This window comes from Lissotriton helveticus, chromosome 2_1 (assembly GCF_964261635.1).
Source record: "Lissotriton helveticus chromosome 2_1, aLisHel1.1, whole genome shotgun sequence".
In the NCBI taxonomy this organism is placed as follows: Eukaryota; Metazoa; Chordata; class Amphibia; order Caudata; family Salamandridae; genus Lissotriton; species Lissotriton helveticus.
In genome coordinates, this window is record NC_136059.1 from 195813819 (window position 1) to 195841368 (window position 27550).

The 27550-nt window shown below is 43.8% G+C and overlaps 1 protein-coding gene across 3 annotated transcripts in view; it reads left to right on the forward strand.

Annotated features, from left to right (window-relative positions):
• KIF24 (kinesin family member 24) overlaps nt 1–4753 on the forward strand; it is a 269135-nt gene extending 264382 nt beyond the window's left edge. For 2 of the 3 annotated variants that reach the window (XM_078674708.1, XM_078674709.1), the window contains exon 13: nt 1451–4753. In XM_078674708.1, the coding sequence (XP_078530834.1) occupies nt 1451–1591 (141 nt within the window). In that variant the 3' untranslated portion in view covers nt 1592–4753. The remainder of the gene's footprint in view (nt 1–1450) is intronic. The other variant, XR_013606988.1, reaches the window with a different exon arrangement.
• Nucleotides 4754–27550: the final 22797 nt, after the last annotated feature.

Here is a 27550-nt window from a genome sequence, read left to right on the forward strand (position 1 = left end):
TAGTTTCCACATGCGTTCATTAAAACATTCATGTTTTATAATGAAAAGTAACCAGATTAAATGCATATTCTTTTTTCCCACAAGTTGACGTTTGTGGTGATGTGCAGTATTTTTGGCTTTCTATGGTCTAGTTTTTAAAAGAAAAAGTGAAGTCAAAAACTGTCTGAAGTACTGTGCCTTTCCGTTCTAGCTCCAGCATGATACATGAACAATGTTCTAAATAGTGTGAGCATTACAAATACAATTTAAATAATCAAGTTTATCACCCACGTCAATTAATTTATTATAGTGTTTTACCTAAGCACTTTTTTGCTATTGGGGCCGTAGATACAGCACAGAATTATTTTCAGTGATTTGAACAATGTTTTTCCACAAAGGAGGTGAACCAGGGGCCTGCATGGTTACCTTCACTTTAAGAGATAATTTTAAGAAGCATTTACATGTCTAATCCAATGGGAATCCAACAAAATAAGATTGTGCAGTCAAAATGTAAGTTGCGTTAGCTAGTGTACCCGAATTTCTAGCCTACAAATGAAAGTTGTCTGAGGTCTGTTGACTATGATCAGAGATACTGTTAATCGGAGAGAGAGACACTTTATTGGGCTTGAAACATTATGCAATAATGGAGGCAGATAGAGCAAATATATTAATTGTGAGTCCTTCGTGACGGATGAGACAAATCCTACCTCTTCTAGAGCTAATCGGACATTAGTAATATGTAGCTTTAAAGATTGGCAAGGACAAAGGCACTGCATGTTTGTCTGGTGGGTCCCTTAACGTGAGGTGTGTGATTATTTAATGTCTTGATGTCTTAGACAAAGCCATATGCTCATGGACCTTGTTTTGCTCTGTCATGTCCTAGAAGTTCCAGGGTCTGAGACAGCAGCATACAAATAGTCTTTCTCCCTAGGTGGATCTGTCCTATACGTATGAGCTGAGAGATATAACGAAGACACTGAAAGGCAAAATCATGGAACAAGTATGTAAAAGTTTAAGTCTAAACTGTATATGGCATTTGAACTCTTCCCAAAGAGACTAAAGACTATGAATGTGAAGACACCTTCCTTCCTCCTAGAGGGGGACATTTACAGAACTGAAAATATTTCCTAGTGTTTTAAACTAAATATGCACCTAAAAGTGACTAAAGAAACACAGTAGAGAAGCTTCACAAGAGACTTTGGTATGGTAATAGTCTAATGCTTAGATTTCTTAAAGATCACTCACAATAATACACTCAAATAAAAAGCACTACATAGCAAGAAAAGAAGATAGTCATATAAAACACCGTTCTGTTACAAGCAACATTAAAAACATTGTATGTTAACTATAGTCTCACCGAATTTAAAAAAAGAGCCCAAAACTGATATTACTGTGCATATTAACCTAATATTAATTAGAAAATATGTTAATACTTCACATTGATAACTATTTTTTTTTACATTCATTCTAGGATTTTAAAGAGTATGTGACCAAAGTGGATGAAATTATGCTTTTGAAATCCAAATGTATACAAAGCATGCGATCCCAGCTTCAGCGGTATCTGTCCTATGTGAGCCCTACCGTTGCAGAGGAAAGGACGGTATCGTCTTAGGTGAACAAAAGCCTGTTTGGAAAGCACATGAGTGTGTAAATGGTAAACACTGTAGGCGGCTGAGCACCTTCTACAAGCCATTGGACCTGATAGTTTGAGCATTAAAACTCATCACCAATTTATGTCTCTCTAACATGCGCCATGGCTTTCACAACTGACTATAAAGTGTTTGGGACCGACAATCTCCAACAGAAATTTGAAACACTAGATAAGGATGGTGTCAGGTATGCAAAAAATCATTTGTGCACCGCTTCAGTGAACTAGCGGCTTCCTGGCGTGCCAGTGCTGTGCCCACAATATCAGCCCCCCTTGTAAGGTGTGACCATCGAAGTCTTTATACCGCAACAAGTCCTCAGAGCTCGAATCATCCAGAAGGCCTTATCGCTCTTGGTTCGCAAGTAAGAACACAAAGCCTTTAAGAGTGGGATCCAGGTGCTCCATGCATTTCTTTGAACATATTACACTTAGAAAGCCCACCTTGCAAAACAAAATACCAAGCCTTAGTATAAAAATGTGTTTATAAAAGATTTAAGGACCTCTATGTTCACTGTTTTACTGCTGCCTGGGATTAAAACTATGCCTAGATTCTAAATGTCCGAATGGGTGTAAACTTATTAAGGATTCACAGTGGATTAAGCGCATTTTGATACTCCTAATCGATGGTTTATTTTTAGAGTACTATTTAACTATCAAATAAAGGAGCTTTATAACACTATAGAATATCAACGATTACATGTAGAGATAGAAAACGGTTACCATAAATCATTCATAAGTGAGCATCGCTATATGCAGAGTGAAGGTAGTCTATGATAATGGACCCATGGAAACTGTACCCTAGGCAGGACTAACAGATCGTTGTAGGGAGTTCCAGATTTCTGGGTCCACTAGGGAAAGGCATGGTATCCTTGCAGTGATTCAACAAACTGAAGCTGAATCGTGAGTGCTGTCCTCCTAAAGTGGAGAACATTATTCCAGGAATCTGTTAGAGTTCATGGTTCGCCTAATCTAAGATGTTCAGCCCCATTCATGACCCTTTACCTGTTCGTGTCAGCATAGATTTCCAAGCCATTTCCCGGATGAGCATACATTGACGTTTAAATCTGTTTACATTTGGAATAGTCCATTCTGATCTCAGTGTCTCTGAAGAAGGTAGACACCGGACAAGATAAGTAGATTGAACATTGCTGTTGGGTGCACCTGTGCTCTCTGTATTTTGGATTGCAAGGGACTTCTCTGATTTTCGGTAAGGCGCATTGTTATGTTGTGCTATCTGTGGTAGAAACCCTGACAAACAGATCTGAAAAAGGTCCAGTAATACTCAAGCAATCCCTACTCCCATGATCTTCAATCAGTCAATCAATCAGTCATTTATACAGTGCAGCAAATCACCTGTGAGGGTCTCGAGGCACTGTGGTTTAGGCTGCTGCATGGTGACTTCTCTTTTGAAAAACTAGGTCTTGAGTTCTTTCCTGAATTGCTAGAGCAACTTGCCGGTCGTGAGATGTAGAGGAATGGAGTTCCATGTTTTGCCAGCCAGGTGCAAAAAGGACGTCCTCTGCTGTTGGTACGGTGGATCCTGGGGAGGTGTATGGGCGACAGAGTGGAGGAGTCTGGTAAGTTGGTGGAAGGTCAGGTATTTGTGGAGGTATGCGAGGCACTCATTGCGTATGGCTTTGTAGGCATGGGTCAGCGTCTTGAACTGGCATCTCTTCTGTAACAGGAGCCAGTGTAGTTTCCTGAGATGGGGTGTGATGTGGGTACTTCTGGGCAGGTCCTTCAACACTAAAGGGCCTGCTTTGGTGTCTGTCAGAAGGTTGAGGCGGAGGCTCTTGTGTGAAGTCGGCGCCACAGATGTAGGGTCTGTTTGGTGGAATAGGTAGCAGGTTGTGGAAAAATATCAGACAGAGCTATTGGGGTTCTATTTCAGATACACATTGCTCCAGAGGGTGGACATGGATAGGAGTTGAGGGCTTTTAGGAAGACTGCTTAATGAATGTGATGCATGTGATGGTTTAGACAGATTTTTATGTTGCACGTTTCGTCGTACAGACATGAGGTTTCATCATAGATGTGATGGAGGAAGAAGTGCGAGTCAACTACTGCGATTGTAAAATATCAAAAACCATGACAAGTGTTAATAGTAGGATGAGTGTGCGGTGCATGGAGTCAGGCACAGCACTGGGGTATGACCGGTGGGACTGAAAAAGAATGTGTTTACTAATATAAATAGCCCGTACATGGGCACCAATGGTAACCTAGAACTGATGTGCTGCTACCTGAATTGCTGAACATTACATGTGTGAGCTCTGACACAGGGGGCTTTCATGCCCGTTGTCCCATGTTTGCAACAAGCGGTACCCTTTTCAGAATCACTAAACTTGAGTGACGAGTCAGAAATGGAAACTGATAATATACCTGCATTTAAGTGTAAAATGCTGTCCCTGTTTTCTTGTGGCTACTGACAATTATTATATTAGATTATTAATTGACTGCACAGAGTTTATTTCAGTACTAAGCCACTTGGGATGTTAGGTTTTTTTTAGGTGGTATACGATGGGATAATGCATTTTGAATGCAGATTGTCATTAGTCTGTCACTGTGTGTAGCATTGTTTGCTGTTCATCATGCTTGTGGGCCGCTCATTTCAAGAGGCCAAGTGGATGGGTCCTGAATCCTTAACTATAGAGAAATACCCATTTTAACTATTACAAAACTACAAAGTAATTTCTCACAAAGGCCAATGTTGGTCCTCCATATATCCCACAGATCTATGGCCTGCCATTACCTATTAACAGTTGGTCTGTGATCTTTCCGACTGTCAGTGGTCTTGCTCCATTTTCCAGGGGACTGTGAAACTGACCACCTGACCCATTTCATTGTCCATAGTGCAGCATGTGATAGACTCTCACAGTGAGAAAAAGTTTGGCGATATTTCTGCAATAAAGCGGCTGCAGGGCGACCTGCTGTACAGTACCTAATACTTCACTAAATTATAAAGTAAATACGGTGGTTCAAGAGTGACCAAGGGCCTGGTTTAGATGTCGGTGTTAATGTACAATCCTTCATAAAGAAGTAGTGGCATAATTTCCTTCATTGGAAGATGACAACTCTGTCTTTTTATTGTTTCAAGGCCAATAAAGAAATTATATATATATATATATATATATATATATATATATATATATATATATATATATATATATATATATATATATATATATATATATATGTGTGTATACAGCCCTTTGTAGAATAATGTTTTAGTTACTTCAGAGTGATGTAAGCATAACTGACCGTGCACTGGAAATTGTGGGTGAGTGAAAGTCCAGTTGATGACGTTGGGTCTAGTTCGATATTTTGTGGTGCATTCCCTTGGTACAAAAGTCCTGCTGTAAGCAAGCTTGACCAGTTCACTTTCCTCGATTGCACATATTTGAGGCTGTATAATCAGCCTAGATTCAGTGCATTCCAAAGTGTAGTATCCTGAACTTCCAAGATCTTGCCTCTATATTTGATGCAATTGAATGTTTTGTTGGTAATTAGGGATGCAGAGGACATGGTTCCTGCTAGGTTTGTGATGAGTTGTAAGCCTTGGTATGCATCTTTGACCTTTACCCATGTATAAGCTGTGTGCAGTGTAGAGAGTACTTCAGACTTTATCCATGTCTCATGTAGTTAGCCAGGGTGGATTCAGTGCCCGCTGCGGGTTTAAACTCAGATTGGCAGTCCTAAAGTATGTGGTATGCTATGCATGTGCTTGGAGCTGTCAAGGTTATTAATTTTTGATGAGCTTAATGAAAAGGACTAGTTGGAGATAGGTCAGTAGTTAGGCAGGTCGTTTGGGTCAACCTAAAGGTTCTTAAGAAGGGGATTGCTTGATGGTATGTTTCAGGGGACCAGAAAGGACGCCCGTATGAAAAGAGGCATTGCTCACTTTAGTGAGGTCCTGCTCCAGAGAGGAAGGGATTGTGTTATGCACGGTGCAGGGCAAAGCTCTACCGATCCGTTCGATACTTTGGCAAAACTAAACATATCCTTCAGGGTCATTGGGTGGAATGAGGTAAATTAAGCGTGATCTAGAGTTTGGGGGAAAAGGGGATGAAGCCAAGCACCTGCATGTATAACGTTTAGATCAAAGCAAATTCCTGTTGTAAAAAGAGTTCTAATTTCCTGTTATCCTGTCTGGGAGGACAGGTTAAGAAAACGTCCGCAGAGATGATCACTTAATAGTGATTTGTTTAGATGCCAGTTTTAGTGGCTACTTATCAGCAATCTGCAGTGAGACGAGCATAATTCTTATTTAAAGGGCGTATTCCTCCGCATGACAAAATGGGATGAGGGGTTCTTAGTCCAAGTATCTTGACCCCAGAGCAATATAAAAGTGGGACAATATAATGTTGCAATCCTGTATTCTGTCTCCGAGATCTAGTCAAGCCATTGAGCTCTTCGGGACTTCAACCTCCAGTTGAAGAACGTGCAAAACGAATCACTTTCATCAAAAGGAGCAGGGGATTCATTCATTTACCCTCTCTTGGTAGACAATGAAAATAAGTTCTTAGGCTCTGCAAGATATTCCTGAGAGTATATTATCTGACATCAGTGCAAACACGTTTGGAGCGTCTGACCTAAAGAAAATCATGAATTAAAAAAAGATAACAGTTAGATTAGGCTAAAACTTTAGTTTGAAGCCATCACTGTGAGTGAAAAGACAGTATATATTACGTCACATCAGCATCTCTGTAATTGACGGCCTCAAGACCCATTGTATCAATGGAAACATTGCTAATATTGCTTTTCTCTTGTACACCTCTTTGGACATGAACTGTATTTTAATACATTGCTTGGATGTCTCCCATACTTGCAGAACATATCAAGGACGTTAGCCTGTTGCTCCATAGGACAGTTTAGGTATATTCAACAAACTACATGGCACTGAAAGGGTTAATCTACACTGTTCGCAACTGGGCTTAAGTAAGTGAGAACATAAATGTTTGGACTTCAGCACCCACGTTGATGGTACGATGGATGGCGGTCATTACAAGCATTGACAATCTATGGATGACGGAGATATGGTTTACACCTACAATGGTGGTTTCCTCAGCGGTCTCTCATTACATAGATGTCGTCAGCCAATGAAGGCTTAGAGTTCAAGCTATTCCATTATTCTTCCAAAAAGAGATACCTTGAAATGTAATGTATAAATAATATGACTTGCACTTTTTTCCTAGGGCAAGCCTGGTGTCGGTGAATCATCGGCTTTCTCTCGCAGATACTCACTGTTACAAGGTATCAAATTAACTGTAGCTACTTCTTCAGCTCGTTGAAGTACTCTTGTCTGAAAGTCCTACAATAAGACTTTTTGGGAAACGCCTTCCTTGAAAAACCAGAGGGTGTTTGGTTTACAACGCAGTTATTTGACCATATTTTATCAATAGTACAATAACATTTTAACCAGATTGATTTTTAGTTTGTTTTTCACTTTTTAGGATGTTGGATTTTTAGAATACCCAGGCTTGAAAAATGAGTTTAATTTCTTAAAGGTATGTGTGTTAAAATATATGTGTTGTGGCAGTAACGAATGTCGACCTTTTGAAGCATAAAGAAAATTATTTTAATCTTACTGTGTGAAATATTTATTGTTATTATTTAACACGTTTGGGACGGAGTAATGGGAAAAGGTTTGATTGATTATGCTTCTTTTTTTGTAAACAGGCACTAGATTATGTCGTTAGCCATTTTTCTTTTTCTTAATTGGTAAATAAACATATTTATAAGACACTTGAGTTCCTATTGTGATTTATATCTTCGGTGTAAAGTTGTCACATAGCATCCTTTGAAAATATTTTCTGAATACACACTTCCCCTTCTAAAAAATAATAATAGTTTCAGGCATGAAGCAAGGGTAGGAGCAGCCAGACAGTGGTCTATCATCCTAGAGCACTATTCCCCCTTTTTAGCTCGAAGCCTACAAAACAGCACAGCTGTCTGGTTTGCTAACTACATCTTGGGGACACATTCGGAAAGCTTCCCTTGGAATACATTCCAATCCACCCTACTCCAATCCAATACACTCCACCACCACTATCCTTTAGCCATGCTGAACAGCAGCCACACTGGTGTACAACAAGGCTAAAATATATTCCTATTGTCTTTGCCAATGCTTGTTAAAGTCGAGCCTGCATGAGAAGCACACGCTAGCACATGCACTCTCGCTTGCAAGACACTTATTTAGAATAAGGGGCATGCAGCCCCTTACCCCTAACCATTTGTTGGTTTAACACTCTTCTTTGCTGCCTCCTAATTAGCCAGCATGGGCTTTGGCGTCATTTCCTGTTGTTCTGTGAAGCATGGACCAAGCATAGATGTATTCACTTTTATTAGTGTCCCTCCACTGATCGCCCTGTAATTCAGTTAATGTTTTCATTGTCAGTATTTCTTTAACCCCTCCAACCCCACCCTCAAAGATTTTCCCCATAACTTTTAGTCCTGTTGCATGACTGTAAGTTTTATTTAAAAAAAAAGCACTATGACGATACCTCTCCCATGAATGCTCACAATCACACTATATAAATCCAACTTAATTATACAGTATATTGCCGTAAGTATTATTGTTAAAGCTGCTTAGCCCCTAACAACCCCCCCACACACACATTTTCATGCTGCTTTATCCCCCTCAAACGCCTGCGTCCTAGCTCTTACCCCATAATTTTTAACCTTGGTCCATGGTGGAAAGTTATTAAATAAATAGCGCTGTGCTATATTATAATGCTATCAAAAAAAACGATATAACAAACACTTCCTTTTTTATTTCAGCCATGCTGCACAGCTTGGCTGTACGCGTGACATGGGCTTAACATGGGAGTCATTCTCCGTAATGCCCTAGATTACTTCATTGACTAGTTAGGGAATGACCGCTTTTAAAGACCAAGGCCCTAATTACACTTGGACTGGTAATCCTGACACGGGTGTAAACGCGCGTTTGCACAGTCAGGATTACTTTTTTTGAACAAATTCTGCACACGCCTCTGGGTATAGGTTTCTCCAGGTGAAACGCTGTGAAATGTGTGCGAAAAAAGTGCAAGATGCCAGGTTTTACAGACTTTGAACATCGGGAATCATTGGTTACCGTTTTGTTACACGGCTCGACAGGCAGAACTATGAAAGAGGAAGTAATGCCTCGCCAAGGAATCCTAAAACACTGATATTTCTGCACGGCATTTCACTGAATTAGAGAATGAACATCCCCTAAATAATGTCCTAATAATATTGCCTGGATATCAGCCAGGGGTTTGTGTACAATGATTAATGCAGCTTCCCTGCAGGTGTGGTTTGTGTTCTGTCTCTGGCCGCAGCTGTTTCACAGTTGGAATTTGGCAGGCAGGCTTATAGAAAACTTTAGAACGGGCCATTTACTTTTTCAAATTTAGGGGAAACACTTTTGAAGCCTTTTTCTTTTGTAATTTTTAAACAATCCTAATATATAGCTGAATGAATACAAAATAAGAGAAGTTCCTAGCCATACAAGTGCTCGTTGGTGATGTTTGACACAAGGCACTTAATAGATAGAAAGCTACAGTTTTTATCACTTAAAACCATAAAGTGCCAGCTCAATAAGCAAATATGCACCTAACAGGGTCATTTTGCACGACGGACGCCATGCTGAAACATGAAGCGTTGCATCAATGTAGATAAAAGTTAGGCATGTGGCCACCGTTCTATGACCTCACCCCTACAGACGAAAGCATTACAGGAAACCTTGGGAACGAAGGATTGACAAATCTAAGTGGACGGTCATCTAAAATGAAAGTGGATGCTGTGCTGAAACATGAAGTGCAGATAAACGTTAGGTGCATCAACACCCTGGTGAAACTTGAAGCGTGGCGACCGTTAAGCGGGCGCCATGCTGATAAAATCAAAGACATGTGGAACTTGGAACTGAACACAACACAAATAAAGGGGGCAACAAGCAACTGAGCAGGAGGTGTGGGACGGATGGCAGCAAACGACAGGAGGGAGAGGGTGGAATGCAAGATGCAATAAAATACAGGCGCTGAAGCTGAACACACACCCACAGTGTAACATGGACAGGTAAGACATAAAATAAAAAAAAATAGTACCCCAAACAGATAAACAACCAAAGTGTAAAGATACAGTACTTGGTCCCTGCTCCAAAGAAGGAAGCGAAAGACAAAAAAGAGAGACAAAGAGGAAGGATTGGCTGCTAGCAAGCACAGATTTTTACAAACCCACTTAGGTCCAAAGGCATACTTTGGGCCGAGTGGTCAAACTGACCTACCTTGTCCAAGAAGAGGGGCTAGCATGGCAATTTTAGGATGTCTTTGCCTGGGTGTTGAGACATATGCTATTGAATCATCACAGGAAGCAAATCTCTCCAGATATTGATTGGAGGAAGGTATGCATGGAAAAAATGCTGGAAATTCAGTGAAACTTGTGATTATAACCATTGCCAGTTATCCCCCACTACCCCTAATTTCTAATGAGGAACTCAGAATTGCCCGATAAAAACAAACTGGGGCTGTTATCACACTCTGCAGTATTGTTTTTTTGCCATCTATAGTTCCCAGCCATCTCGGTATGAGGAGCAACGTACTTTTACTTCTGATATATATTGAAATACGTGCAAGTTCAATTTGTAAAGCAAAACACAAGTTTGTATTTAAATGTCAACTAGAAAATGGTTAACATTGTAGCCATTTTCTTTCTCACCCACCTACACCCCAGTCAGTGTGTCACCAGGTTCACATTTCTTCACATTAGCTTGAGAAACGAAAAGTAAAACCAAAATGCCCATGATACAAAATTCACAGCTGTGTGTCAGATGTTACCGGACATTCGACTGTCTGTCTTTGAACAGTAATAAAAATGCTACAAGAAAACAAGCATTTTCAATGCAATGGTTTCGCCTTTGGAAAAGTTTGAGCTATTGGCATTGTTAATGACAACATTTTTATTTATGTGTTGGTTTTGAAAACAGATAAATAAATGGCATTGTCACTTACATTGTTATTAGCTTAATCTCTGCAGTCTCTAGAACTCCATAGCACTCCCTAGTTACTCTACACTCCCTAGCACTGTGCACTCCCTAGCTTCCCTAGTCACTCCGCACCTCTTAGCATTGTGCACTCCCTAGCACTCTCTAGTCTTTTACTAGCACTCCTTAGTCGCTCCCTAGCACTCTGCACTCCCTAGTACTCTGCACTCTCTAGCACTCTGCACTCCCTAGTCACTCTGCACTCCCTAGTCACTCTGCACTCCCTAGTCACTCTGCACTCCCTAGTCACTCTGCACTCTCTAGTCACTCTGCACTCCCTAGTCTCTCTGCACTCCCTAGTCACTCTGCACTCCCTAGTCACTCTGCACTCCCTAGTCACACATGCACACTTAGAGCCACACACACCCCCCCAGAGCCACACACTCCTCCCAGAGCCACACACACCACCCCATAGCCACACACACACCACCCCAGAGCCACACACACACACACCATCCCAGAGCCACACACACACACACACACTTTGAGCTACACATATATATCCAGAGCCACACACATACACAGATAGAATTAAAAAACTGGACCCTGTTACATAAACTGAGCTGCGAGGAGCAATGTATTAAGTTCATAAGACACAGGGGTGTGCCCTATGCATTCGCTGCAACCACTTTATAAACATATACCGCAACTTTATATATCCCAGGCACCAGCTCTGTGACAGTGCATCTGTATGCCGTAACACAACTGCGCCCAGTGCAATGCTCTATTGCTACATGGAGATCACGTTCTCTTTGTATAGCCTTTGAATAGGGTTTTTACAAATACCAGGTGTCACCTGTGAGACAGCTTCAAGGCGCGTTCATATGCAGTAACACGACAAAGCCGCTCGAGTACAGGTGCAGGGGAAGTCATGACAGACCCAAAGAAGTAATATTTACTTTATATAGGGCCTCACATCATAGTTCTGCTTCTAAGCACTCTAAATAACAGGTGCTACCATTACTCACCTTAAAGTTAAATACAAGCAATTTAAAAAAAAGTTACAATCAGGCAATGCAAACAAAAACAGGACACTGCGGTCCAGGCTTCCACCAGTTATCACACCGCCTTACCATAAATTACCTGTAGGAGGCACTGCTTTCTCGGTACAAACCACTAAGCTCTGGAACTCACTACCAGTCAAGATTCGAAGCATTCTGGAGCATATAAACTTCAGAAGGCAGTTTCAAATATGGCTATTCCCTAGATAACTACATCATTCCACACCCCTCATTGAACCCGTAAAGATAACTGCACCTTCAAGTAGAATCTACAGTTTATAGCCCACAGGTATGGAACAACCCAACCAGCGCACTACTGTATATATCTAGCTAAGCTAAGAAGGGCTCCCTACAGTTAGCCGGGGCATTATTTAGTAATATCAATTAATATATAGCCCTCTCGCCCATACTAATACCATAACTCTAAGCGGTTGTCAGCCAACTACAGCTTTATTCTCTTACACTCACGTAGGACGTGTCGGCTACAGGTCCTGTCCATCACCAGCACTGGAACATTTGGGGATTAATAGTGCCTCCTCTTGTTTGACCAAATGGTATGATCCTGGGCAGATATTATACTTCACCCGTAATGCTCCGGGTTCCAGTAGCACAGTTCATTGTAAAAGTTTTTGAAAGATTAGTCTTTAGGCCCAAGTCAAGCATAAAGGTGTTAAAACTGGTCAGGACCCTTTTAACCCATTACCTGTGCATGCCAGTAAAATGGCATAATCTGCGTAGAGGAGAGCCGGTATAGGTCTCCAACCTACTTGGGGAAAATCATGCCCACTCTTAAGGAGTGCCTCAGCCAGACCATTGATGTATAAATTAAAAAGAAAGGGGGCCAGGACGCAGTCCTGCCTGACCCCTCTTCTAACAGGAAATCCTGCTGTGCACTGGCCGGCCACCCCGTATATTACACTGGCTGAAGCTCCCTCATAAAAATGGAGCAGGAAGGCAATAATATTAGGATCCCAAACCCTCCCGAAACCCATACTGGAGATCGGACAGAACATTATTTTCTATTGCCCAGTCCTGTAGTCGCTGCAGGACAACTCGACCTGCCACCTTCACCATGGAGTCAAGAAGGGAAATTGGTCTATAACAACCAGGATCTTGGTGATTTCCCTTCTTGAATATTGGGACAATGATGGACTCCGTCCAAGTCTTCGGGAAGGTGGTACAGTCACTAACGTTGACCATATGGGTGAATAGTGGGGCCCAGAGAATGCACTGTGTCACAAACTTAATTAACGACACCCAGTCACACCCCCCAGATTACATAATACTTGTAAGGAGTCTGCCGATGACAGCTAAAGGCTTCATACACACAAACACAGGGCATGACAAGTATAAATCTAATACATTAAACATTTCCACAACAGATTCCTAAAAGTGTTCAGACAAAAAATAAGGTAATTGCATTGGATTTGTCCTTCTGCATGTTTTGTACATTAATATTCATGTATGCTTTTTGAGGTGGGCTGCTAATAGGGGGGGGGGCGGGTGTGCCTTTGCATACATTTGTGTGTGTATGCACAAATGAACAAACAAGTGAGTAAATCTGTTTAGCGCAAGCTTCCATCTAAGATGTTTGCAATTTTGGAATTCACCATATTTCAAGCAATACTCCTTAGAAATAAGTGCAAATCCACCAATGTGTGTGTATCTGGGATCATAATAATTAAAGTCCCCTCAACCACAACGAGCATGGACTCCTCCTTTCTGCTCCCTGGAGGCCCTTTGGTATTACAGAAGGGGTTACAGATCGCACCAGCACACATTTTGATCTTAAGGGAGAATTCCCTTATTTGCAAAGGGGCTTGGTCACAGGCAAAAGAGAGAACAGCGTTCCCTATTCACCCACACCATATTATGGATGGACGTAGGCGCAGAAGCAAAGGGGGCACACTGTGAGGCACATCTCTCTGAGTACCACCTGCAGGTGCCCTTTGAAGGGGGGGGGGGGGGGGAGTTCTCATTCATGGACACCTCTTAGACATCCCCTTGCAGGTAGGTGAATTCAATTAATCGTTAACAGAAGAGGGAGGGAGAGGGAATAGTGGATTCTGTCTCCCCTAGCAATTATCATAAACAAAATGGAATCCACTAGGTGGAAGGCGGTTGTTACCACAATGGTGGGGAGCAACCAGTGTTGTTAAAATACCCCTCACACACCAACAGGCCCCTTGGTGTCATGCTTCATCATCGGGGTCTTCGCAAACCTCTACGGGATGCGGCGTGCTACGACTTCACGACTACGCAGGAGCACTTTTCATGTGAACTATGTGTTTGGTGTGTGTGAGTACAAGATGTGAGTGGTGAGGTGAAAGTGAAAAATTAAAATTAAAAAATACCTGGCACGTGAGTACCGAAAAATTTTTTATTTAGTCTCCGGCTGGTATTATTAAAAAGAGTGCTAGAGTGGTTGTGGTTTACTGATTAGGGTAACCCAACCAAGTTAGTGCGTCGACATGTTTCGGAGTTAAAGAACTCCTTCTTCAGGACAGGAATATGCACTACTTATCCCCACCTTACTCACATGTGTGTAGATTTAAAAGTGTGCTCTACAAAAATAAGATAAGGTGAAAATGTACCTATCTATGTTGAATGTAAGGTCCGTTGCGCCCAATTGGCGATTCAAGACACTTATGAAAAGAGGTCAAATGGCCTCATGAGCCACAGCGTGTTGGGGGGTCCGTTCTACCCGGTATGGCAACGGTTATTCCCAGGGCTGTCTGGCTTGCTACCCCTCCACGCGGCTCCGACGAGTAGGTGAATTCACTCACTGCACCACCTGCAGGAGATCCCGGTCTCCCTTTGTAAAGGAGGCTGCGTGGGGACTTTAGCATGTAAGACGGAGCAGCTGCCACTCTGCTTTTCACTATTGCCCTACCCACAGGGCAGCGACATGTGAGCACCCCATTATGTGTAAAGATGTGGATATGTATTACTTGTTATGCAGGATCTGTGGGATTGTGAATAATATGTATCGGTGTATTTGGATGCCTGTCCTTGGAGCGGTCTCATCACTGTTGAGTTTGAATGTTTCATGGAGGAATGCTTGTGCATGTTTGTGTGCATGTTTTAACTCGTCTTTACTGTTATTCCCCAAAGCTTTTGATTATTTTCTTCATAACTGACTGTTCCTAGCTTATCTCTCAATTCATGTCACACAGAGTAATGATGCAAGAGTAACCAGGACGTGCAAATTCGTATCTTTTCCAACCGGAGCAACACAACCCATTGTTATACCCGAGGCTGGCGCACCCTCATTCTACCCTGCACTCAGTCTAGTGGTGCCGGGTAGGGTAGTTAGGAGGAGTTAGCACAGTTTCACATCCTGTGGGCCGCCTGGGTAGCCTCATAGGTTATTATTAATAACATTGGCTTTAACCGTGGCACACACTACGTATGAAAACACCAATAATAAGCATTATAGTCTTGTTGTCACGTATCGAAATAATCTTTGGGTCCCGCATTTATTATGTCTCGACAGTTCTTCCGGATGGTTTCCTGTGGAATCAGTCCACATTACTTCACGATGATTAATATGCTCAGTGTCTGGTTCGGCAGCGACGCGTAGTTGTATTCCCCTCACCCACGAATGAGCACTCGTGCCTCATGAAGGTGTCGACGTGCCAGGCCTGCCTGTCGCAGCCGCATACCGCGGGATTTTGCCGTATCAGCATTGGCACAAATGGGCAGAATAAACATGATAACACTCTGCCTAAAGCAACGAGCCCGGAGCCGCCTGGACTAGATACAAGACTGTGGAAAGGCACGCTTAACCCTGTCACGAGCGGCCTTTGCTGGGTGAGGAGGGGGTCGTGGGGGTCATTCATGGTACTTTCAGATATGGACGCCATTTCTTTCTCGCTTGCCAAGACGATGATGAAAAGTTGCTTAGAAACAGCACAGGCCGATATTTTACCGTAAGCGACTCAGTAATGTAATTCCTCACTCAAACGGTGACCTTTTGTTCACTATCTAAAAACAAGCACCTCGTATTGCGGTGCAATCACACCACAGGCACGGACAGCGGGAGGGGGGGGCGGGAAAGCGAACGGACAGCAGGGGTGGGGGGGGAGACACAGACAGCGGGAGGGGGGGAAGGAACGCACTCACCTGGACTTCTTCCGGCGGTCGTGGTCGGCATGAAATGAGGAAAACAAACAGCAAAAAAAAAAAAAAAACGAAACTCCGCCCACCGCCCAATGACGATGCGAAAAGGGTGGAGAGGGAAAAACATTGCCGGAACGCCCACCAGTCACCTCGGGATTTGACGGACGCCTCTGTTTGCCAATGGCTAGCGTCCATTTATGGAGCTAGCCAATGGCAAACAGAGGCGGTGCCGAACATCCATACTGTTTACAAAAGTTTTCGGCCTGGGAGCAGGTCGAAACCTAAAAACACTTCAAAGGATGTTTTGTTTCTCTTTCTCCACCTGAATCCCTTGAAGGCCCTCCCACACCTTTAGTTCCAGCTCCAGGAATACTGCCAGACCTTGAACCTAAGATGCTCCTCGATGGAGAGGCACAACTAGATTCATATGTAACAGACTTTGCAGCTGTGGAAGTTTAAATTCTTAAGATGAGGAGCAACTACAAAATCTGAGAAATCCTTATTTACTCAGTACTTTACCATGGGACTTTAGGAACCATTGATAAGAAAGACTCGGAAACCAACATTTGCCTTAATATATAGTGAGTTCTGACCTGCTTGAAAGGAAAGTTTACGTGCATTTATGTATTCAATCATCTTATGGATCCTGTACTTTTCTATTAATTTGAAAAATCGGCTTCTATCCTAAATGTCTGAGCTCTGAGGAAATGGAAGACAACATCAGCGCGAAACCCACGTTGGCTTAAGCATTTTCTTTTTCAACTTCGTCATTTTCTTATCTGAGTTCTATGATGTAACAATTAAGACTTACTAATTTGCTTTTAGCGAACAGTTTTCATATAAAAAATTAATTTCACACGTTACAGAATGAACAATCTCTACATTTATGTTGTACTGGTCACATAGTTGACATTTAATATAAACATTAGTAATATAGCTATTGCACATTTGGATTCTTGCTTTCAATCACTCAAAGCACTATACAGTTAGGGTTACAGTGTAGGTGGTTCTAAGCCGTGTTGGACAATTGTGTATACCTCTCTCATTTCCTTAATAAACCCTTAAGTCTTTCTATGAATTCATCCCAAGTGACAGTACTATGCATAGCCCCATGGTGCTGAGCCGCTCTCTCAAAGTCTCAAATAATTTAGACCGCTACACCAAAAATTAACAGGGGGCACCTGAGGGCTAGCATCTAACATAGTTGATCATAGCTGTTTGAGAAAAAGATGAACAGTAGAGTTGAGGTCACTGGGGCAGTGGAGTGTGCAACTAGAAGGCCAAGAGTAGGGACCACCGAAGGTATGGAACAGCTAACACAGCACCCTCAAAAACACTCAATCACTAGGTTAGGTGAGTTCAGTAGTATATCACATGTGCCATGCGCTCTAATGCAAGCAAGGGAAGGACCTCAATTTCCAGGTATGGGAGTAATACAAAACCGCTACAATTGTGGTGGTGCTGTCCCCCTCAGACTTCTGAGCCCTGGTGCTACTGCACACGTTGCACTATTGATAGTTGTGCCCCTGGAAAGTTTGGTCTTTCAAGCCAAATAACTATGCCAGATACCAAATAAACAAATAATCTTTGGAATGGAAACTGAATACTCTCACGGATCTGGAATGCAGTGTACAATACTAGAAGTGTCAGACATGACAAAACCACTTGATTAGCGATTTCTTTGGGTTTGTATTTTCTGGGAAGACTTTCTACTAAAAGTGTTTTGCATGGTGACAAAAGCAACACATTAAACAGTAAAAGTTGTTGGTGAGTGGTTACATAGAATTAAGTTTGAGTAGAATTGTGGATAATGGGACAATAGACAAGGTGATGTGATGCATTAACATGTATTTACATAACTCACAGATTTTCATATGTGGATCAAAGGGATAAAGCTTTCTAGGGATAACATGGGTGGAGGTAGAACTGTAGGTAGTTGATGTACTTTGTGGAAGCAAAGTAGATGCGTGTTCAGGGCACCTTTTGGACTCTAGGAGCGACATGGAGCTAAGAAGGTTGTGAAATAGTCCAAAGAACAAAACTTTGATGTAGTAGTAGAAATTTAGAATAGTGACATCTGTCTATTCTAGGTGTATTGCTTACGATCGCTAGTGTTTGTATATAACCTAGGTAGTGCATGTAGTTCAGTGTTGTGTTTCGATGACCGCTCTATTAGACCAGCTCCTCCTGCACCAAACACCAGAACATGGTGTCAACGGTAGTAAATGGTGAGCAGGATGCTGGCCCTGGTTGCTGGACTCTAGATGTTGAAAAGCAAATTTTGTATTTACCACTGACTACCCCCTCTTCCCTCTCTTTGTAACATCAGGCGTACTTGAGTTTCGTTTCCTCCTTTGTGGGGACAGTGGCTCGGCTACTGTACAGTGGTGAGAAGAAAGCCCACCTCCCCAGGCCCTGAGCTCATATCAAAGCCCTGCAGAAACCGTCTGCAAATGCATCACCGCAGGGGGGAGTGGCAGTATCCCGGACACTGCTCATCATCTGTTTCTTCAGGAGGCTGAGCGGTGTCGGTGCCAAGAGTCTTATCTGCTTAGGGTCATCTCAAGGCTGGACAATCACCGCTGACAGGAACAGCGGCACTCAGCTCTTTAACTTCATGATGTGTAACAGGACTGGTGGGGATCAATGAAGAAGCTTTGCAAACTGGGCGCGGGGAAAAACTCTCTGTCAATAGGTGGAGTGGGAATGAAGAGAAAATAATATACATGTTTGTAAGAAAATGAGAAAAAAAATATAGGTGATGCCAGACAGCGGCAGAGAAATGATGAGGAAGGAAGAAAGGAAATATTTTGGGGAGAACAAAACAGAAGTAGATAGTAATGAAGAGCGACCAATAAAAAAAACACAGATCCGAAGCTGAACACGCACCCACAGTGTAACAAGAACGAATTTTAAGAAAATAGTCCCCCAAATGAACAGATAAACAACAAAAGCATAAAAATACAGTAATTGGTCCCCGCTCCATGGGAGGAAATGAAAGGCAAAAAGGAGGGACAAAGAGGAAGGATTGACCACTTGCAAGGAGGATTTTTAAAGTTTTAAAGGTAACAAACAAATGAAAAGCAGTGGGCGGGCTGTAAGCCTTATGGAAAGTATATACAACAAGTCTCGAAAGCTTCACCTAATGGAGAGCTAATTCATTGCCCTAATGCCCAAGCATGGGAAAGCACAGGCTTATTTTCTATGAACTGTCTAGGACAGATTGAACTCGGCTCGTTATCTCAGAATACATTTTAAATACATACATTTTCATTTGGGATAATCATTTCCAAATTTATTTACAGTAAACATTGTTTGAAAACACTACTATAAATCTCAAGAGAAGAAATGAAGAGAATTGTACCCCTATAGTCATTAGCCTACATGTGTAGGAATTTTAAACTTCTAGAAGCTGCAGAGTCTCAAATTGCAAAGCAAGTTGTATGGTGGACTGGGAGGAGAGTACCATATAACATTATTGTGGTTCCACCCAGAGCAGCCACATTGTAAGGTGTGCAGTCTGGTGTTTTTTCAACTGGCTTGCTGCAAGAAGGCGGTTTGGACCAGTCAGGAAGTTTGAGGGTGTATTTAATCACTGCTCAGTCCTGCAATCAGTAGCATGCAGGCTCTAGAGGAGGTGAACAAGTCTCGGGCCTAGTGAAGACCCATGATGACATGAGTACATGGCCATCTACACAAGGTAGCAGTGGTGTAGTACTGACAATACCAACTATGCCAAACTATTTACAATACCAATTCCCCTTACACACTACGCTCCGATCCCTATGAGGCACCAGGCATCCACTAAATAAGTAGGCATTCAATAGAACTATCACAACAAAACAAGGGAAAATTGAGACCAGCACGGATTCAGTCCCCACATAGAATATTGAAATAAACCACAGAGAATCTGAGGACATTTAATTAAGATCATGTCATGTATTACTGGCAATATTAGGTATGCAATAACAACAGCGTCCACAAGTCTAAGAGATACACATGGTAAAACTCTTTTTCCATTCTTGTATTAAACTTGATCATGTTTATGCAAAATGCTGACAGCTAAAACAAGCACTGGCGTTGCCAATAGGTCTCGCAGTAGGAAAGTTGGAGCTATTGCAATTGCAAATAACAATGCCTTTTATTTTTGTTTTCATTTTAAAAACATAAAGGGCTTTGTCATTTACAAAACCAATAGCTCCAACTTTCCTACTGCGAGACCTATTGTGCACTGCACAGTGTGGGTGAAAGTGGCACTGCGTGTGTGTGAGTGGCTTTGAGTGAGTTGCGTTGCGTGTGTGAGTGGCGTTGCGTGTGTGAGTGGCGTTGCGTGTGTGAGTGGCGTTGCGTGTGTGAGTGGCGTTGCGTGTGTGAGTGGCGTTGCGTGTGTAAGTGGCGTTGCGTGTGTGAGTGGCGTTGCATGCGTGAGTGGCGTTGCATGCGTGAGTGGCGTTGCGTGCGTGAGTGGCGTTGCGTGCGTGAGTGGCGTTGCGTGCGTGAGTGGCGTTGCGTGTGTGAGTGGCGTTGCGTGTGTGAGTGGCGTTGCGTGTGTGAGTGGCGTTGCGTGTGTGAGTGGCGTTGCGTGGGTGAGTGGCGTTGCGTGGGTGAGTGGCGGTGAGTGGGTGAGTGGCGTTGCGTGGGTGAGTTGTGTTGCGTGGGTGAGTGGTGTTGCTTGGGTGAGTGGCATTGCTTGGGTGAGTGTGGCATTGCGTGGGTGATAGTGGGCTTGCGTGGGTGTGAGTGGCGTTGCGTGTCTGAAAGTGGTGCTGTGTGGGTGAAAGTGGCACTGCGTGGGTGTGAGTGGCTTTGCGTGAGTGAGTGAGTGGCGTTGCGTGGGTGAGTGGCGTTGCATGGGTGAGTGGGGTTGCATGGGTGAGTGGGGTTGCATGGGTGAGTGGGGTTGCGTGGGTGAGTGGGGTTGCGTGGGTGAGTGGGGTTGCGTGGGTGAGTGGGGTTGCGTGGGTGAGTGGGGTTGCGTGGGTGAGTGGGGTTGCGTGGATGAGTGGGGTTGCGTGGATGAGTGGGGTTGCGTGGATGAGTGGGGTTGCGTGGATGAGTTGCGTTGCGTGTGTGAGTGGTGTTGCTTGGGTGAGTGGCGTTGCATGGGTGAGTGTGGTGTTGCGTGGATGATAGTGGGCTTGCGTGGGTGTGAGTGGCGTTGCGTGTCTGTAAGTGTTGCTGTGTGGGTGAAAGTGGCACAGAGCCTTTGATGTGGCCTGGCGCAGGAGAAATGCTGCTGCTGCTAATTAAATATAAAAAGTGTTTAGGGACTCACGGCTGCCGAGAGTAACAAGGCAGTGCTGGGAGGGGGGCTGCGCACCAACTGAAGTGCTCTGGTTGCACGGCCTGCGGCCGGCCGTGTGAAGTGATAAGCCTTTGAAGTACACAGGCATGCTTTGACGGAGGTGTGAGAGGTCTGGCAGGGAACAGATGGCCTGGCTGTGAAGCAGGGGGCAGGGCAGCGCTGGGGAAGCCTGTGGGAGGGTGATTGATGAGACCTATTGGCAACGCCAGTGCTTGTTAACCAGAGCCTCTTTGCCGCACTGCGGCTGCCTCCATTTTCAAAGTCACCGGGCGCTTTCTGAACAAGCAGGCCGGCTCCATTGCAAAATATCAGGGCTGCTTTTGTAACGAAAGCAGTTAGCAGCGTAAATCAGCGCCAAGCACTGGGCATGACCTTTTCTAGGCGCAGATACTGCCTCGATTCCACCCAGACGCCGCTGCTGCAGTGTAATATTCCAAAAACACTTGAAACAAAATGCCACTTCAAAGTTTATATTGTTTATTCTTGGAGGCAAAGAAAATACGAGTTTGCCAGTTCAAAACAAAAAAAAGCACGGGGGCCAGAATCTTTAAGTGACCTAAACTGGAAATAGTTTTAGTACAATAACTGTGGTAGTAGAAATCGTTTCAGCCAAAAGGCCTGGTTGCAGCTTTGTTTTGTTAAACGGGGTGTGTTTTAAAGTGAGGCGTTGGGGCTGGAAAGTTTTACGATCGGCCTGAGAAGAGAAATGTCGAACAAAGACAGTATTTCACTGCAGGCTGGCAGACAGCTGCGGAAGGTATTTACAACTTTACTGCAGTGCGGCACTGCGCGCTGCTGCGGCCAGGAAGTGAGGGGGCAGGGGGTTGGAGCAATCCGCATACACATGTAAATTGGAAATGTGGTGCAATTTGTAAAAATTACCATGATCCTCTTTATTCTATAGAAAATAAAATGGCGTATTGCAAGCAATCACTGGAAATACAATGCCTTGATGTTTCTGTTTCCAATGTCTTGCTCATCTCGCACATATTGCAAACGCGCACAATCGGGAATATTTATGCAAATGCATCTGCATACTTTTATATACTAAATGCGTACGTCTTGTAGGGAGTGGGGTGTAGGAGGGAGTGGGGTGTAGGAGAGAGTGGACGACATATATACATTGATGGATGACATATATACATTGAGGATATGCAGGGTGAGAGAAGGGAGCAGGAGAAAAAGAAAATATAGAGAAAGAGAATGCGAGGCAAGAAAGGAGACAGCTAGAGAAGGGTAGAAGGGAAAAGTAACAAGAGTAGGGTTGCGAAGGAAAGAGCATGGAGAAGGAAAGTCAGGAGGCAAGAGAGGGAGGGAAATTAAGAAAGAGTGGGAAAAGAAAGAGTGGGAAAAGAAAGAGATGAGGCGCGAGAAAGAGAGGGATAAACTCAAGAAAAAACGTGGGAGTGCGAGAGATAGCGAGGACAACCAGAGAGAGGTCGTGGGAGGCGATGGAGAAACAGAAAGTGAATGAGCGAGAGAAGCGCAAAATCACCGAGAAAATAGAAAGTGGTAGAGGGCAGACCCAGCTGGACTGGATGAGAAGGGACAGAAAAGAAATCGGCTTTAGATGTAGGAAGAAAAGAAGGGAGAGTTAGAAATACTCTGACAGGCGAGTACATGAGAACAGTACCAGAATGAACAAATGAAGGGAAAGAACAGTGACTGCAGCAGGCAGGATGGAAGGTCACGAATGCTGCTAAGGAAACGGATGCAGTTAATAGCTGTACGTGGGGAAGCAAGGGAGGGAATATTGTTGATAGAAGAGAGAATGCAGAGCGCACGCTGGGCGAAGCCCTTTGATGTGCTGTGAGCAGCCGGGAATGAATGATTAGGGGAGGAGAAGCGGGAAACTGAAAGTACGGCCGGCCTGCGGCCGGCCATGAATAATTAGGGGAGGAGAAGCCCTGGCCGTGAATGCGCGTGCATGTTTGCTCACGTGATTCACGTGAACTGCAAGAAAACCGCGGGGCTGAAAGCCCTTAGTTTGAAGAGGATTTTGGCCACTTGAATTCTCGTTCCCTCAATGCGCTTGCGCGCATTGTAGGTCACGAGACCTAAAAAACTACTAGGTAGCCGTAACCACAGACTGCTGGATAAATCTGTGAATATGTTTTTTTTTATTTCTCATCCTTTTGAATACAGCGGTGACTCACATCCTGAGCTGTTGCCAGGTGAGGAGTGCACCTGTACATCAACGAGTAAGCATATACTTGTTATAATATATATGAGTAGCATACATAAATAGGTATGAGATACATATTTAGGCATCCAGCGTTGTAAATCTGTTGCCATCGCGGAAAATTTGATTACAGTACTAGTTCTCATATCCACTTTAATTTTACTTTATTGATTCCACTGTGTCACAATTCTGATGTCAGTGTAGGTTTTTGGTTTTCTTACAAGTTCTGTCCAAATCCCTGTGACACTTAAATAAACACGAAGCCACAGGATAATGTAGGTTGTATCGATTCCAACCACATATTTTGAGAAATCAGAAACTTGTATCTACATACCCTTTTAGCAGTAGCGCTAAATCATCTAGGTCCTGAGGAAGGCAGAGATCTTACCTTGATCGAAATGGGTGAAACATGTAGACTGTTTTTTTTTTTTGACTAATGCGGTTATTTAGTCTAAGCTGCATACGCACTAGTTTTAGTTTTGACACCAGGATAGATCAAAATAAAGGTGTTTTTCTTCCTGGTAGCCAATTATAAATCACTTTTCACCATCACCGCGCGCACTGCAACCATCACCCAAAACATCTATATTGCTTCGCTTCTAGTGGATTTAGTAGATCCTAGCTTTGATCACCTAAAACATCCCTGAGCTCCTCCCTCCCAGGGAGGGAGTTGTAGCCCTTGGTTGCACTAGGTTTTGCAACCAAGAGGAGGTCCCAGATGAAGAAGCATGCCACTTCGGTGGGTGATGGGATTCTGTCCTCTATAAACGACTCCCCCTAGCTTTAGGAGGAACTTTAACTGTTTGTGCTCCTGAGCTTGTTTAAGCTAAGTCAGACCAACGGATTCTCTGTGGTTTAATTCAATAGAGCTATCCATGTAGGTGTGTTTCTATAGCATGCATTGAACCTCTCACATATTGCTTGTCAGCAGTGTTTTCACCTAGTTTGTATCAGCATAGAAGACACTGGCACACGCACCATCTTTTGGTTTAACGTTATGGCCTTACAGTACACACACTACCTTTTTTTTTTTTTTGTTGCTTATATAGGTCATACTAGAACCATATTTTATACCATACACATGGTCCCCTGTTGTGACTAAATGTATTTCTTATCCTCAGGTGGCACTACTTAGAAGGGTTATTATGGTAGTGTACTGTGTATGGCACGATATGAATGATTAAATAAATAATCAGCAACTCTTTCCCAGAAGGGTTTGATAGGGACATACTGATCCTGATGAAAAGCCACAGGATTGGGGTTCGTGGCAGAAACTTGTTGATCATACTTAACGGCCAAGGAGTGATAGTAACTCCAACTATCCCGTCTTCCCCAGTTTTTAAATCTTGACAGATGGGCCCGTGAATAAATACTGATCTGCATACCGCCTAGGCATTTTTAAAGATTACCTCACATTACTGGCAACTCAAAGTACAGCCCGTGGGCCGCCAGCAGCCCAGCAAGCCTTCCTTGGCGGCCCGTGGACCTTGCAGACATCATACCTGTGTGTTTTGTTTTTTAAAGTGCCAGCAAACACCATCGATTGTAGCAGCGCGGACTAAGACCGACTGCTTTATGGGGGCCAGGCGATTCCAGGGATATCCAGAGGGGAGCTGCAGGGGCACTAAGAAGAGGTGAACAAAGCCTCATTAACATGTAAATGGTCTTTTAAAGACCTGTGAAGTACTGGAGTGTGGCTGTGTGTATGCCTGGGAAGCTGTCTCCCACGCGGGATGAGATGACAGAGGGTGACAGAGGACAGCATGAGGGGGACGGGGGGGACGGGCTTTGCTAAACATGTTGACATTAGCATAAGGAAATTGTTACCATGCTCTGTGCCTTTGCAGGAACTTTTACTGATGGCTTTTCACAGTTAATTAATCTCAACTTCAGAGCAGGAATTTTTTGGAAGCACGGGCAAAATAAGATTTTGCGTTTGGGTACTCCCTTTGCCATGCAATCTGGCGCCAACTTGCCGTTGCAAGCGGCCAGGCAGCTGCCTACAGTGGCTTAATGTATCCACGGGCTTGGTTAATCTTTCAAGTATTGACATCTGAGAAATCACGTCTGTGGCATGACAACATTTTACATAATATTGCTACAATTTAGATAGCATTGCTTCTTCCGAATGGTGAACTTACTACCCTTTATTCTATTCCATCAACTGGTCTGCCTTTCTGCACTTTTTACCTCAGCTACTTTCTATATGTATGAGTGCCGAATGTAAATTGCTGCGTGCGAGACATGAAGACAATAAATCCTATTCCCTGCATTGCCACTTTAAGTGCTAAAAAGATGCTAAAATAATCGGATATTTGCGGTGCAAGGTGACGAAGGGCAGCAGGGAGTGAGAGCCAGGTGAGATGGCTGAGGGTGACAAAGGAGAGCAGGGGGTGAGGTGACAGAGGGCAGCAGGGAGTGAGAGCCAGGTGAGGTGAGGCAGATAGAGGCTGGGGCAGACAGAGCTAGATAGAGGCAGAGACAAGGACAGAGACAGATGGAGGCAGAGACAGAGACAATGAGAGATAGAAACAGACAGAGAGACAGAGACAATGAGAGATAGAAACAGACAGGGAGAGAGATAGAAACAGACAGGGTGAGAGATAGAAAAAGACAGGGAGAGAGATAGAAACAGACAGGGAGAGAGATGGAAACAGACAGGGAGAGAGACAGAGGGAGACGAGACAGACGGAGGTAGAGGCAGAGAGATGGAGAGGGAGACAGAGAGAGAGGGAGACAGAGAGAGAGAGGGAGACAGAGAGAGAGAGGGAGACAGAGAGAGAGAGGGAGACAGAGAGAGGGAGACAGAGAGAGGGAGACAGAGAGAGAGGGAGACAGAGAGAGAGAGGGAGACAGAGAGAGAGAGAGGGAGACAGAGAGAGAGAGAGGGAGACAGAGAGAGAGAGAGGGAGACAGAGAGAGAGAGGGAGACAGAGAGAGAGAGGGAGACAGAGAGAGAGAGGGAGACAGAGACAGAGAGAGGGAGACAGTGTGGAAAAGTAAATTTTGCCATGTTCTGTGTCCCTACGCGTCCTCCATCATATGTTATGTGTGCATGATTAATATGCATATGTATTCCCCATGTTCGATTAAAGACGCAATTATAGTTGTGTCCATCTCTAGTATGCCAGTTTCCAGTTCTCGTGAATACTACGAATATCAGGCCTATTTAAAGTTACGTTGCCACGTTTCTCAGTGTGCACGTTATTTCATTGTAAAGTCCCCGTTCCTAGGCCTCAAAAGGGCCTGGACACCAGATTCAGCTTCTGTCTCCTGAGCCTCGCTGAGGAGCGATACAGCCCCCACCTGTGTTCCTGACCCTTCACTTACTTCCTGCCTCGCAGTGCCCGGTTCAGCCTGGCTCTGCCTCTGAGTCTGCCAAGAGTATGTTATGATTCTAGTTATCAGTCCAGCCCTCCTTCTCTGCATTCCTAAGCTACTGAATCGCATCAATAGTTTCCGTCATTGTCTAGCCTTTACGTCTCCATGTAAGAGAAATACTGCATTTAATGGTCCTTTAATATTCTTCATCACGCACTACATGTAGAATAATGCATGCTCCAGTCTTAGAGTCTGTTCGCCTTTACCCCGATAACTTTTGGATTCTATCAACATGTTCTCTAAACATCAGATACTAGATACTGCTTAGGTACATGTCGCCCTGACTCTCCAGACTTCAGTCTCTGCTCCTAGCACAGAGTTCATAGCCCCCAGCTTCTTCTAGTAACACGTCATTGCCAGTTTGCGCGCACCACCAGGTTAGAGGTCCCGGCTCCTTAGGTAGCCCCCTCCATGTCTCCACCCCATTCATGACATATTCTGTTACGTTTGCATCACATGTCTATGTATACGCCTCTGTTACACCTACTTTCACCCTTATCTTTCGCGACTGCTATTGACCACACCCACTGCTCCGCCTATCGTATGTATTGTAATGCAACTGTTTTAGTATATATGATCGTGTATTGTTATTAAATGTTAGCGCGCTCATCCCAGATCCTGCCCGGCAGCTGTCGGGCCCCCCTGTCAGGCCCTGCCATCCTACTCCTGTGCAGGTTGTCCTGTTCCTGTCCTTTATGCTGTAATAAACCTGCAAAACTCCTACTACCTCGAATCTTGACTCTTATTTATTGAGCTATCTGTTATTCATTTATTCATTCAAAAATAGAGGTATTATTTATTTATTTACCACATAATGGCGCCCGAACAGGGACTTGCCCTTTCCCCACGCGTCGGTGAAGCCACGCCGACCCCCTGACCCTCTGCAGTCGTGACGGAACTCTTCTGCGCACCGGCA